Here is a 15,124-nt window from a genome sequence, read left to right as displayed (position 1 = left end):
ATGAAGAAGAGAGGTTTGTTAGTGGATAATGGGGACAGGAGTTAAGTAAAACCTCACCATAAACTCGCATCTTCATTTTATAAATAGTGCACTTCCCTGGTGGTCCAGTGGTTAATAAGACTCTGCCCTTCCAATGCAGGGGGCATGGTTTCAATCCCTCGTCCCACATGCTGCACGGTGCAGCAAAAAAAAAAAAAAAAACAGGCACATACTACTAGTAATAATAATAGCAGCTAAGGTTTATTGAGTGTTTACTGTATGCCAGAACTAAACACTGCAGATGCTTTATCTCATGTAATCCTCACAATAATCCCTATTAGGTAGGTAATATTATTTCTGTTTTGCAAATGGAGTTAAATAACTTGCCCAGAGTTAAACCACTAGTAAATAGCAGTCAGGATTCACGCCTAGTTACTGTGTCTGTCCAAATTTATAATTTGTGTCCCCGTAGCCTGCTTGATCCCAGCGAGGAGTCAGCAAAGAGCGTTTATAAAGATTTTCATTTTACAAGATGTTCTCTGTTGTTTTATTTTGAACAGTAGGTACTATTTTGTTGTTGTGTTTGTTTTTGAATTTTCTAGAACAGTAGGTACTTGAGGAAAGAAAGGCATAATGACCTAAAGCCTCAGTCAGTGCTGGTTTGGAGTCCTTAAGGGTATCGGCGGACAGAATCAGTTTTAATTTTTCTAATGGCAAAAGAATTTAATGCATATATAGTCGTTATTATTGGGTGAAAGAGTTGTGAATGTTGGATGTCCTTATAAATAGATTTTGAAGATCTCTCTTAAAAGCAGTATGTTAATGGTTGTGGCAATCATAAAAACAGTTTTTCCAGTGTTATACATGTGTCATCTGGGATAAAATTTCTACTGGCAGCTTCAATTTTGGATTCAAAATTGTCTGTACTTCAGGCAACATGAAGTAGTGATGCTGTGCTCTAGAAAGCGGTTGAAGAACCTAAAAAGTGGTTCTGGTCAAAGATCTGTCTAGGGAATTTGAGTGTGAATTATTTTTGTGAAGCGAGAGTGGAATAAAAACAGTTTCCAAATTAATATTTTATTTATTAAAAATATTATGTGTAACAAAAGTAGTACATGTACTTAAATGAAATAGTCTAACAGTAGGCTATTTCATCTGCATTCCCCCAAATTATTAAATTTGACACCCCCCAATTTCTGGGTCCCCAGAGTCATTCATGTGTGATTTTTATTGTGGACTGTCTCCAGAACCCAGATTCTTCACCACTGTGCTATACTCTGTGTGTGTGTGATCAAAATTACTGAATGGAAGCTAAGTTCCTTTTCATCCTGATAATTTGGAGGGGCTTGTATAGGCCAGTCTTGTTCTTCTAGTGGTTGTATTAAAAGTCTTATATGTTTCAGCCTCTTTAAGACTGGATGAAGAGTGAAACTTTATCTTCTGTTTTCATAGCCCCAAAGACCCTGCACAGAAGCATAAGAACTCGCCTCTGTCGAGTGTAAGTAACCAAACGATAACCAAGGAGAATAACAGAAATGCCCATTTGGAACACCCAGAGCAGAATCCTGGCTCATCAGCAGGTGACACTTCAGCAGCGCACCGGGCGGTTTTAGGAGAAAACTTGATAGCCACGGCCCTTGGTCTGTCTGGCGGTGGGTCCCAGTCTGATCTGAAGGATGTGGCCAGCACGGCAGGAGAGGAGGGGGACACGTGCCTCCAGGAGAGCCTCCACCCCGCCACTCGGTCTCTTAAGGCAGGGTGCCATACAAAGCAGCTTGCCTCCGGGAATTGTCCTGAAGAGAAGGCCCCACAAGCCTCCATCCTAAAGGAAGGGAGCAGGGACCCAGGCTTGGAGTTCCCACCTGTGGTGCCTCCAGCAAATGGGGTTGAAGGAGTCAGAGTGGATCAGGATGATGATCAGGATAGCTCTTCCCTGAAGCTTTCTCAGAACATTGCTGTCCAGGTCAAGTATCAAGTTTCTACTACTAACATGGAATTCGGGCTTTTAATTTAATTTTTTTTTTTTTTTTTTTTGAGGGCAGGAGATAATTCTTCCTAGTTGGTGGAGAACTGCTCTGTCTCTCTCTCTTTTACTGGCAACTCTCATACTACTCTCATATGGTGCTCTGTGATAACTTCATTCTGTTGTTACTGATGTTCCATAAGTAACAGCCAGTATCTATCATGGCGACTAGGAACTTCATGACCTACATACAATCGCTTGCACTGAGTAACTGATGAGCGTAGGTCATTAGCATTCTTATTTCTCATCTTCGCACTTGCAGGAGGAATCCTTGTTTATTCTCTGACCTACATCTTAAGAAGTACAGTGTCTCCTGCCTTCTAGTGACTGATATGCTTTATCATAGAAAGAAGAATGGGCACAATAAGTTGTAGGAGGCCAAAATTCTTGTTTCAGCCTTGGGGTTGTCTTCGCATCAGTTGTTGGGTCTCGTTCAGGTTATTTTGTGGGATAAGTGCTTAATGTAGCATGGATGTCAGAGGGCATTTGCCAGAGCTACAGTTCTCTTGCTGTGAAGCTGATAAGGAGAAAGAACAAAAAGTTAATTTCTCTGTTACTTGTGACAGATTTCTCAGTGAAAGGGCTATATAATTCTGCCTTTTAAAATGTCTCTGAACAGTTCTGAATGTAATTGTTTCTTTCTTTATAGACTGACTTTAAGACAACTGATTCAGAGGTAAACACAGATCAAGATATTGAAAAGAATCTGGTGAGTAGTTAAACTGTCATTGTTGGTATACGAAACTGTTAACGCGGAAGATCTAGAGTCACATCATCTCAACTGGAAAAGGCGCAGGAATCTCCTTTATAAAATCCCTGACAGATGATCAGCTAACTTCTGCTTGATTACTTCCAGAGATGGGACGCTTACTACTCACAAAGCAACATACGCATTTAGAAAATAGCTCTTACTGTTAGATCTTATTATGGGATGAGAACAGAACCACTAAAGCTTCTTGTTATAGTTCTCTCCTGAGCTACATAGAGTAAATCTAAAATGTTTTACTTGTTAGCCCCCAATATAGTCAAAGTGGTTTTTTTTGTTTTTTTTTTTTAATGCCTTTTCCTCCTACCTTTCAGGTCTGAACCTTTCCAGGTGAAATGTCCCCAGATGTTTTTAATAGTCTTCTTTTCTTCATATATTTTTCAGCTTTTCATCATCCTGACTTCTTTTCCACCTCGACAGGTTCCATCTTCTCAATGTTTCTTTTAAAATGTGATCCTGAGAGCTAATGCACAGACAGTATAATTACTCCACAACACAATGGGACCCTTGTTCTCTCTCTCATTCGAGACACCATTTCTTAAGCTGACAGCAGTTTGTTTTGGCCATCTCATCACACCGTTGAGCTTGCACTCAAACTTCATCATGTCTTTTTCTCATGTATTGTTTAGTTGTGTCTTCTTATTTTATTCCTAGGTAATTGGTTTTTAAAACTTAGAGAGCTTCACATTTATTTTTGTTAAAGTGGTCCCCTTGATCTGTCCCTGGCATTTTGTGGCAAAAACTTCTACCTTGTATGTGTGGGAATATCTGAGCGTATATTTTTAAAAGGAAGGATAATGTGCAGAAAGGCACCCTTGGTTCAGGAAGAGGTCTTTAGGATAAGATATGTTAGTTGAGTGGAAATAAGGAGGAAAACCAGTTAATATTTTGTTGTTTGTTTGTCTTTGAATTTTCTAGAACAGTAGGTACTATTGAGAAAAGAGTATATAAGAGGAAATAAAGAAGATATTTGGCACAAGTTAAAGAAATTGAGGGGCAGATGGAAAGAAGTCAGTTATTGGAGTGTGTTAACCACATGAGGCCAATAAAAACTTTTAAATAGAGAGAGCAACTCAGGAGTTATTTATAACAGGCAAGTAAAAAGATACCAGAGATGAGAGACCTGATGGCCGTGTGCAAGCTGAGAATGAGGCTAGAAGAGAACCTCCAAGGGGAGGAGGAGGAGTTGTCTTTTCTTGAGCACTTACTCTAGGCACTTTACATGTAGTATTTATTTGGCCCCCACAGTTGTAAGGTGGAGTTGGGATATCCCGACTGTATAGCAATTGAAGAGGCCAACTTAAGAAGTTGCAGATAAGCTTTACATCAGTCTGAAAAGGGTAGAGACTGGCAAGCCATTGGACTGAAAGAGGCCCAGGGTTGTGGTCTCTTTGGCTGTGTTTTTATAGGTGGTGATGTGGGCCAGATGCTTTATAAAAGGCAGTGAAACTAGTCAGGTATTAAGCTGGATGGCGATGCAGGAACTTTGCTCTTGTTTTATTTGCTACCTTTTTCATGCACTTGCAGTAATTGCCCACTGCCTGCATTTCAAATTGGGCCTCTGGGCTCTCAGAACCAATTAGCCACCAGTGAAACAAAGCAGCAGTGTGTAACCCTTTGGCTTGGAGAAGAACTGGATCAAGTAGTTTCCTCCACACCTCTAAGTCATCAATTTGCACGTACTAATAGTGTGTCCTTGAAACTTCTTTCTGTGAAGACTTGAGTTCTTTTTTTCCCCATCCTGTGTTATATATAAAGATGCATTATGGACAAAAAAGTTTCCATAAGAAAGTAAAGAGAGAAGAAAAGAAAAGAGTGCTCGTATTTACTAGTTTCATCAGTTGGTTCTTAACATTTTTTTTTTCAACCTTTTCTTGGGTTAAGATCTTTCAGAATCTTTTGAAAACTTTGAATTCTCCTCTCAAAAAATTTTGTACACACCTATCCATAGGCCTCAGGTTTGGAAAACCTTTAAAGTTATGATGCTAAGGAGTCATCTGTTTAGGGAGCCTTAGTCACATTTCAGCACCTGGACTAAGGGCTAGCTTATCCCAAAGCTAAAATCCCATCTTGAAAGCTTCTGATTTGTTTTGTTTTTTGTCATAGGGTGATAAGTTTCCCCTCATTCACTTCTTTTTCTTTTTTTCCCCATTCACTTCTAAAACCTTTCTTTTCTTTGAAAATAGTTATCATCTAGTGAATGAATTCAGTTTAATGCTCTAAGTTTTACATGGGCTGCTGCTGCTGCTAAGTTGCTTCAGTCGTGTTCGACTCTTAGCGACCCCATGGACTGCAGCCTACCAGGCTCCTCCGCCCATGGGATTTTTCAGGCAAGAATACATGGGCTACCTTGTACCAAATGTGTTTAAATTGACCCTCTAAGTTTTAGTGTTCCTTTGAAAGCTAACCATTACTTTTCTTGATTTACTAATGTCAGGGAGGCAGAGCTGAACTGTGGCCCTTAAAAGCTTTACTTCTGCTCCTACTTTATGTGAGAACTTGCCAATTTGCCCGATCTGAATTGCAGGTCACCCAGAGCACTGGTGGGTTTGTCAGTTTTTAGTGCTGATGACCAGTAAGGAATCCAGTTTCTGGATGCATTTTGAGTAAATGATCTGTTCTTTGTTTTTGCTCATTCTTCTTCTTAATAGATGATAAAATACCTTATTCCTCTTATACCCTAGAGCAGAGAAATAGTTTATATAAGAATCAGTTAGTAGAGCTCTTAGGCTTTCTAGGTGAGCTGGGCTCTTTTGTAACTGCTCCCCTCTGCTGTTGTAGTGTGAAAGCAGCCAGTAAACCGTCGGGTATGGCTACATTCCTGGAAAACATTTACTTAAAAAATCCGACGATGGCTGGATTTGGCTCATAGGCCACGGTTGCCACCCACATCTTAGTGCAGTGTTGTACAGCAGAGTTTCCTTTCACGATGGAAGTGTTCTCTGTGTGTGCTATCTAGTATAGTAGCCACTACTCAAGCGCTAGGAGTGTGGCAAGGTGACTGAAGAACCGGATGTTTACATTTTCTTATTCTAATTACTTTAAATTTACTTACCAGACAGCATGGCTAGTAGCTCCAATATTGGACCCTGCAGCCTAAGAGCTGTGCTTCATGCCTTGAACAAGCCTACGGTGAATGTTTCTTGCAGTTAAATTGAGGAATTCAACTGCTTTTCTGTTGTTACCCATAGGATAAAATGATGACAGAGAGAACCCTGTTGAAGGAGCGTTACCAGGAGGTCTTGGACAAGCAGAGGCAAGTGGAGAATCAGCTCCAAGTGCAATTAAAGCAACTTCAGCAAAGGAGAGAAGAAGAAATGAAGAATCACCAGGTATCCTGCTTATATTAAAATTGGCAACAAGTAAAGCTATAGTCCCTAATTTGACTTTGTTTTCAAATTAATAGAAATAAAAAAGCAGTGTGTGTGTGTGTGTGTGTGTGTGTGTGTGTGTGTTTCAGTCTTGTCTGACTCTGCTACCCCATGTACTGTCCCCGCCAGGCTTCTCTGTCCATGGAATTCTCTGGGGAAGAATACTTGGGTAGGTTGCCATTCCTTTCCTTCTCCAGGGGATCTTTCCAACCCAGGGAACAAATCCAGGTCTCTTACACTGCAGGAAGATTCTTTACCATCTGAGCCACTAGGGAAGCCCTAGTGAGGCTAGTTTAAAATGACCTAAAACATACTCCCGTGTCCTTTGACTAAAGGATAACAATGTATTTGAATTAAAAATTAAAACAGTCCCTAGGAACAAAAGATGGAGTAAACAGATTTTATTGCACAGGTGAGCTGTAGACAGCATCACAAATCACCTCCCTGAAAGGCAATCTGCAAGTAACTTTTTAATGGTTATCATAGAATTTTAAGTATAAACAAGAACTTTGAGGGCATCTTATCCAAATTCTCACTCCTATTTTAGTTCAGAATATATTTATTTAATATATTTTGTTGATGTAATTGATTGCCTACCTGGAAAGTCACTTGATTAGATTCCTGTCTCATACTGTATTTAAAAATAAAATCCTAAGTGGATTAAAAATATACATAGAAAACTGAAAAAAAAAAATTTTAAGTTAGAAGAAAATTTAGGAGAATATGTATGTACCTTGAGTTGCAAGAGGTCCTCTTAATCCAGGCAGAAAACCCAGAAGATTTTAAAAATTAATTTAATTATATATAATTAAAATTTTTGATATGGCAAAGATACAGAAAACAGTCAAAAGATCAATATTAGACTGAGAGAAAATATTTCTAGCAGATCTGACAAAGGGTTTAAGATCCAAGACACTTTGATTCCTACAAATTCATAGTAAAAGCCAAATAGTCTAAAGGAACACCAGGAAAGGTTATTGTATTACTTTTCTATTGTAATAGTTTCCTATTGCTACTGTAGCAGATTGTCATGAATTTAGAGCTTAAAACAACACATTTATTGTATCAGTTCTATAGGTCAGAAGCCCAACATGGGTGTCACTGGGCTAAAGTCAAGGTATTGGGATGGCGGCCTTCCTTTCTTGGGACTCCAGGGGAGAAGACATTTCCTTGCCTTCCTGGCTTCTAGAGGCTGCTTGCATTCCTTGACCTGTGACCCCTTCTCCCTCTTCACAGTCAGCAATGTTGCATTTCTGTAACCATTCTTCCCTAATCACATCTTCCTCTGCTCAGGACAGGGAAAGTTTCTCTACTTCTAAAGACCTATTTGTGATTAGATTGGACCCACCCAGGTAATCCAGGATTCTCTCTCTATCTTTTTGTTAAGGAAGGTAACAGAGGTTCCAAGGGGTAGAACATGGACATTTTTGTGAGCCAGGGGCTATTATTTTGCCTACAATTATAAACAGTAATTCACAGAAGAGGAAAAGCAAATGGGGAATAAATATATGAAAATAAACTCAGCCTTACTGTTGTTGATTCATTCATACAACAAATATTTTCGAGTTCCCAATCTAGTCCCTGAAGATTTAGTGGTAAACAAAACATAGTCTTTGCCTTCATTGGATGTTTATTCCAGTTGGAGGAGACAGACGGTGAAAACAGGAAAAGAATAGGAGGCGGTAAAATGTTCATTAAAATTATTAGATACCCTTCCTCCCTCTTTCTCATGAGAGGGCAAAACAAAATAAGCTGTCAAGGGTAAGAAAAAATGAACTCTTTTTAAACATTGGTAGGAGTGTGAATTGTTATCAATTTTTTTTTTTTTAGAAAAGATACTGGGAATTGTCAATTAAATTTTAAAATGTGTATATACCTTGACCTAGACTCTTCATTATTAGAAGTCTACTCAACAGAAATAAAAGGTTTTTATGTGAAAGTATAGACATAGAATGTTTATTGTAGTACTGTTTGTAGTACAAGAAAACTGGAATAAACCTGATGGATGCTTTTAATAGAGTGGCTAAATTGGCTAAATACATGTGTCATGTTGTGTTATGCAGCTGTTTTTTAGTTTTGTCTATATTTGCTGTAAGTATGTTCATGTCAGGTAAACAAAGCAAGATGCAGAATAATGTATATAAAAGTACCTCATTATAAAAAAACAGAAAAGCGAAGAAATATGTATATAAGTACATGTGTTGGTGTGAGGATGGATAAAGTTGTGAAAGCATAGTACAAAACACTTTAACACATTGATTACTTTATGGGTGGAATTGGTGTGAATTAGAGATGACTTTGGCCACCTGATACAAACAGCTGATTCACTAGAAAAGACCTTGATTCTGGGAAAGATTGAAGGCAGGAGGAGAAAGGGATGACAGACGACAAGATGGTTGAATGGCATCACTGATTCAATGGACATGAGTTTGAGCAAGCTCTGGGAGATGATGAAGGACAGAGAAGCCTGGCATGCTGCAGTCCATGGGATCTCAGAGTCAGACACAACTGAGCGACTGAATAAGAGATGACTTAAATTTATCACTTTTTAATTGTTTGACTTATTATACATGTAGTCAGATAATTTAAAAAGATCAGATAATCCCTACACATAATAAAGTAGAACCATAACAAAACAAAGCAAGACCATATTTGTTGGAAGAAACAAACTCCCACCCTGTGCAAGAATGCCTTTCTCAGCAGTCTTGACAGGTGTTCATTCAGCCTTTATTTGAGCACCAGTAATGGGGAGATTATTGCTTCACAAGGCAGTAAATTCCATTTTTGAACAGTTGTGATTGTTAGAAATTCTTTCTCCTGTTGAATTGATATCTGCATTATTACTTACTCCCTTATATCTAAGTACTGGCTTTTGGGACTACTCATGAACTAGATTCCTTTAGTTCATTTTAAATTCTCTGAAGTCAGTGTTAATTTGTGATAGTTGAAAGTAACCTTCAGACCAAAAGAACTAATTCATTTCCTTCTTTGTGTGTGACTATAATTGTGTGGGACTCAGGAGATATTAAAGGCTATCCAAGATGTAACAATAAAGCGAGAAGAAACGAAGAAGAAAATAGAGAAAGAAAAGAAGGAGTTTCTGCAGAAGGAGCAGGATCTAAAAGCTGAAATTGAGAAGCTTTGTGAGAAGGGCAGAAGGTAAATGATGCTGTTAAGAAATAAAAACGCTCTGTGAATGTGTGTTTGTATATAAGAGGCTAGTTCTGTTTGTGTTTCTAGTTCCTTTTCTTTCAGTCTTAATTTTTATTTGAAAAACAAGTGCCCAAATTAATATCCTATAGTAATTTTAGCTTTTTCATCAACCTATGTTAAACTTAACAAAAAGTGTCTCAGGAATTCATTCATACATTGATATGATAGTAGTGAATTGCTTGGTCCCAGGTATGATCAAGATTTTGGTATAAATCTAGCACCTGTTTCACTTCCTTAACTGATACTTTACAGTTTAGAAGATGAGACTACTTTGATTTGTATTTATGTTCAATACCAAAAGCAGATTTCAAAAGTAGCTTGTAAGCTGTTTGGAAAGCTATTTAATGAATCTGTGTCCTTTTCAGGGTACTGCAGTATGACTAAGGTGGCATAAAGTTTGGTCATAGTTTCAAATTTCCAAGTTTCTTCTTGTGACCTGTTTGGAAATCAAAATAGCTGTGAATACTGTGATTTTACTTAAATTCTACTAAAATGCGTTTTTTATTTATCAAGAAATCTTGGCTTGCTAATGTGTCAGATAGCTAAGTGGAAAGTAGCAGGTTCATTTGCCAAATCTTTTTTCAAGTATGTGAGATGGTAACTATGAAAGAACATTTTGGAATACCTGGGGAAATTTGAGTTTGGACTACATATTAGGTAATACTGTATCAGTGGTAAATATTTTGGGTGATTATGGTATGTGATTACATAGAAGGATCTTATTCTTCAGAGATACTTGCTGAAGTTTTAGGGGTTAAGTGTCATGATGTCTATAACTTTCAGATAGTTCAGAGAGGGGTAAAGTAAATGTGGCAAAAAGTGTAACAGCTGGTGGATCCAGATGAAGGGCATATATTTATTTATTTTTAGGACATATGTTTATTGTATTCTTCTATTAACTTTTATGTTTGTTTGAAATTTTCAGAGAAAAAGTTGCAGGGTAGATACAGGGAGGAATTAGTCAGGCAGTGAGTAAGGAAAAGGACATTGCAGGCAGGGGACCTACAGAGGAGAGAGAATAACAACTGAGGTTAAGTGGAGAGGAGTGAGGCTAGTGGAGAAGTCAGAAATCAGATCACAAAGGCTTACATACTTTGTTAAGGGGTTTGAGATTTTCCCCTGATAGTGAGAGACACTGAAGAATTTGAATTACTAGATAGGAAATTAGGATAATTTCTGATTGATATTATATAAAAATGAATTTACTTAATAGAAATCTGCTAAGTGCTTTGTACTATTTGAAGGTAGTCACTGCTTTATTAATATAACTATAATTTTTTAAGAAAGACAGCATGAATTGACAAAAAAGTAAAGGACCAAATATTCAGTTTAGTCATAAATTTGATTTTTCTCCTTGACACCTGGCTGCCTTACAGTGATGTCTTGCTTTTGAGGGGACACTTTCTAGTTCCCAGCTTCAAGATTATTGCTGGTATATTAGAAAGGGGAGGCTGCCAAGCTAGGTCTTTTCTAGGGCTAAACTTCTTTTCGAGCTTCCTGCCTTGAATAGTGACTCATCAAGAATAACAGCAAATAGGGCTGCTCTTGAATAAATATGGTGAGCTTACACTTTAAAAGACAACGTCAGTTGATTCAGAGGTAGCTTGGGACAAGTAGCAGAAAAATTGCAGTATCAAGCAAGATCCTTTTTTTTTTAAATGCTTTGAGCTTGCGTGACGAGCTTGTGATAGGTAAATAGCAGATCAGGGGAGTTAATGTTGGAAGCCTTACTTTTGATGTGATATAAGAGTTTATGCTATATTGAATTGACAGTGTGAATGAGGATTCCTTTTGGAAATTTCTCACCAAATGCTAGTTTGTTTAACTGATAGGCTTTGAAGTCCTAATAGCCTGTCTGGCCATCAGTAAGTTCAGTGAGTGTTTCTTAGGTGCAAAGCAGTGAGCCAGACTGTTGCAACATCCTATATTTTGACCACAGCCTTCAGTCCTTCCAGCTTTCTGTCTTATTCCCCATAAATGTACACTTTGACCACATCAGATCCTCTTTCTTGTTTGTTGACCTCATTACATTTTCCACCAGTCCTCCAGCTCCCCGGAAGCGTTTCTTTACCTAGCCCGCTGAGACTCAAAGTCCATTACTGGAATTACTTTTATACCATTGCCATCAATTCTGCTGAGACTTGTTCCTTTCCCTTCATTTTTTTCATAGTACTCCAGTCCTGGCCCAAGTTAGCCACCTAACGTCTGTATTCTTATAGTTGGGCTGCTGAGTCTGCTGGAGGAAATCCTACCACTGTGGATCTTGAGGCCAGAATGAGTTTGACTTTCAAAAACACTCAGATAGATCCTCAGGGCTCCCTCTTCCTCTGAGGGCTGTCCCTAACTATTACTTCTCTTTATAAACTTTCTGTCTCCACCGTTTCTCTCATTAGTTTTAGCATGTGAGCTTGCCTTTTATTTCACTGAAAAAATAGGGGCCACCGAGTAAAACTTCCTTCCGTTTCCTGTCAGTAGACGCATCCGTGCTTTCTTCCTGTTCTTGTATCTGAGTCTAAACTTTCTACCTGTGTGTGAATCCTGTTGCCTCTTGTTTCTCCCAATTTTCCCTAACTGGCACCATACCCTCTTCCAAGGCCTCAGCGGAAGAAACAAGTCATTCCACATTCCTGTCTCTTAGCCCCTCTCTACCACATGTGCTTCACCATGTCCTGTAGGTTCTGAACATTAGGGATCCCTCTCCATTCACTCTGCACTCTTACTTCAGGTTTCTATCCCTTCTTCTAGGTCTGAAGCAGGCTACTGAACTTTCTTTGCCTCCATTCTCGTCTGTCTAGTACACAGCTTCCATAGAAATCTTTCTAAGATGTGGATCTGAAAATGTCATTTCCCAGCTTAAAATCCTTCATAGTTCCTAGGGTAAAGTTTAAACTCTGTATTTAGTATAAGAAGCCCTTAATTATCTAGTTCCTGTTTATGTCCCTAGCTTATCTTTTGGTGGTTTTGGCTTAGTTGCTCTGTCTTGTCTCTTTTGTGACCCCATGGACTGTAGCCTGCCAGGTTCCTCTGTCCGTGGGATTTTCCAGGCAAGAGTACTGGAGTGGGTTGCCATTTCCCACCTTCTGCGGGGGATCTTTCTGACCCAGGGATTGAACCTGTGTCTCCTGCATTGGAAGGAGGATTCTTTACTGCTGAGCCACCAGGGAAACCTGCTATACTTTTTAGCACCCCCCACACCACCATTGGAGAAGGAAAAGGGAACCCACTCCAGTATTATTGCCTGGAGAATCCCAGGGACGGGGAAGCCTGGTGGGCTGCTGTCTATGGGGTCGCACAGAGTCGGACACGACTGAAGCGACGCAGCAGCAGCAGCAGCAGCAGCTATGAATATTCATGTACAAGTGTTTGTGTGATCATATGATTTTATTTTTCTTCGGTATATTCCTTGGGATAGAATTATTGGGTTGTTGGGTAGTAGGTATATGTTTAGTTTTATAAGAAAAGGCCAGACATATTTCAAAGTTTATATGATATTTTATGCTCTATTACAATGTTTGAGAATTCTGGTTGCTTCATATCCTTGCCATTCAAATGACTGTGCAATAAGTATTTCATTGTGGCTTAATTTGCATTTCCCATTAGTCATTAGGGTTCCCTGGTGGCTCAGTGGTAAAGAATCTGCCTGCAGTGCAGGAGACCTGGGTTCGATCCCTGGGTTGGGAAGATCTCCTGGAGGAGGGCATGGCAACCCACTCCAGTACTCTTGCCTGGAGAATCCAATGGACAGAGGAGCCTGGCGGGCTATAGTCCATGGGGTCACACAGAGTCGGATGCGACTGAAGCGAGTAAACAGCAACAACAGCAGTGACTAATGATGTTGACCACTTTTTCCGTGTGCTTATTGGCCATTCATTTATCTGTTGTTGTGAAGTGTTCTGTCAGATATTTCTCCATCACCACCTTTCTGCAGGGCAGAGGTTGAGGTTTTAGCCTTTTGTAACTGTGTAGTATAAGCTTGTTACATATTCCAAATATAAGTCTTTTGTTGGTTACACGTTCTGTGAAAATTTTATTCTACTCTGACTTATCTGTTCATTTTAAAATTGCATCTTTTGGTGAACAGAAAATTTAATTTCAGTGATATCTATTTTATTACGTTTTCATTTATAGTTATTGTATTTTCTGTCCTAAAAAACCTTTGCCTACTCTGAAGTAGCAAAGATGTTCTCCTGTTTTCTCGTGGGATTTTTATCATTTTAGCTTTAATATTTATGTCTGTGATCCATCTCAAATTAATTTTTGTGTATGGTGATGAGTAGGGGTTGATGTTAATTTTATCCAGTTGTTTTGGTACCATTTGTTGAGAAATGTTCCTTTCCTCATTGCGTTGCTTGACACCTTTGCCAAAAACCAAATGGCACCTTGAGTCATTTATATAAATAGTGGGTTTATTCTGGGTACAGTACCAATCCATTGCATTGATATATTTGCCTATCTTTATGCTAAACCATAGCATTGTGATTATTATCAGTTCAGTCTGTTCAGTCGCTCAGTCGTGTCCGACTCTTTGCGACCCCATGAATCGCAGCACGTCAGGCCTCCCTGTCCATCATCAACTCCCGGAGTTCACTCAGACTCATGTCCATCGAGTCAGTGATGCCATCCAGCCATCTCATCCTCTGTCGTCCCATTTTCCTCCTGCCCCCAATCCCTCCCAGCATCAGAGTCTTTTCCAATGAGTCAACTCTTCCCATGAGGTGGCCAAAGTACTGGAATTTCAGCTTCAGCATCATTCCCTCCAAAGAAATCCCAGGGCTGATCTCCTTCAGAATGGACTGGTTGGATCTCCTTGCAGTCCAAGGGACTCTCAAGAGTCTGTTACAGACTTATAGTAAGTCATGAAGTCAGAGTATGCAAAATCTTCTGCTTTTTGTTCAAGATTACTTTGGATATTTTAGGTTGTTTGCTTTTATGTATATATGTGTGTGTGTGTGTGTGGGTGTGTATGTTTGTATGTATATGAAGCAGCTTATCGGTTTCTATAAAAACACCTGATTTTCTGAGAGTTCTTAATATGAATGGATGCATAATTTTGTCAGATGGGTTTTCTGTATCTATTAAAATTATCAAATATTTTTTCTCCCATATTCTGTTAATATAGTGAATTACATTGATTTGTTTTCAAATGTTAAACCATTTCTCCATTCTTGGGATGCATCCAAGTTGAACAAGATATATTATTGTTTTTATGTATTGCTGAATTTGACTCACTGATATTTGAAAAGGATTTTTATGTCTGTGTTAATTGAAACTTTCATAGTGTTAATTGTTGAAACTTAGAATTATCCTTTAAGTTGAAAAAATGAAATTTTAGATATAATTTATATAGAATAAAGGTTTTCTATATTTTTATTTTAAAATATTTAGTTATATCATTTGCTGAGGGGGCAGTGTTAAAATCTATGTGATTATAAATTTTTCTCTTTTTCCTTTTAATCCTGTCAATTTTTGTTCTTATATTTTGAAACTGTGTTGTTAGATACATATACAATTATTATTTGTTCTTGATAAATTGTCTTCATCATGACATTGACATTTTATCATTATAAAATGTCTTTATCTTGGTCATAATCTTAATGTTTATTTTATGTAATATTGATATAGGTATTGCAGTTAGATATGCTTACTCTTTACATAGTATATATTTTTCCATATTTTACCTTCAACCTATCAACATATAATTTTTTTTTTTTTTAATCTATTCTGACAAGGTTCCTTGTAGAGGCTCTTAGTATATTTGTATTTAATACAGCT

At 38.3% G+C, this 15,124-nt stretch overlaps 1 protein-coding gene across 3 annotated transcripts in view; it reads left to right on the top strand.

Annotated features, from left to right (window-relative positions):
- RNF214 (ring finger protein 214) overlaps positions 1-15,124 on the top strand; it is a 43,681-nt gene that overhangs the window by 3,012 nt on the left and 25,545 nt on the right. For 2 of the 3 annotated variants that reach the window (XM_070384156.1, XM_070384157.1), the window contains exons 3-6: positions 1,432-1,942; positions 2,652-2,711; positions 5,960-6,100; positions 9,159-9,298. In XM_070384156.1, the coding sequence (XP_070240257.1) occupies positions 1,432-1,942; positions 2,652-2,711; positions 5,960-6,100; positions 9,159-9,298 (852 nt within the window). The remainder of the gene's footprint in view (positions 1-1,431; positions 1,943-2,651; positions 2,712-5,959; positions 6,101-9,158; positions 9,299-15,124) is intronic. The other variant, XM_070384158.1, reaches the window with a different exon arrangement.

The sequence above is a fragment of the Bos mutus genome, chromosome 15, assembly GCF_027580195.1.
Source record: "Bos mutus isolate GX-2022 chromosome 15, NWIPB_WYAK_1.1, whole genome shotgun sequence".
NCBI classification, from domain to species: domain Eukaryota; kingdom Metazoa; phylum Chordata; class Mammalia; order Artiodactyla; family Bovidae; genus Bos; species Bos mutus.
This window is presented reverse-complemented; position numbering and strand designations above follow the sequence as displayed.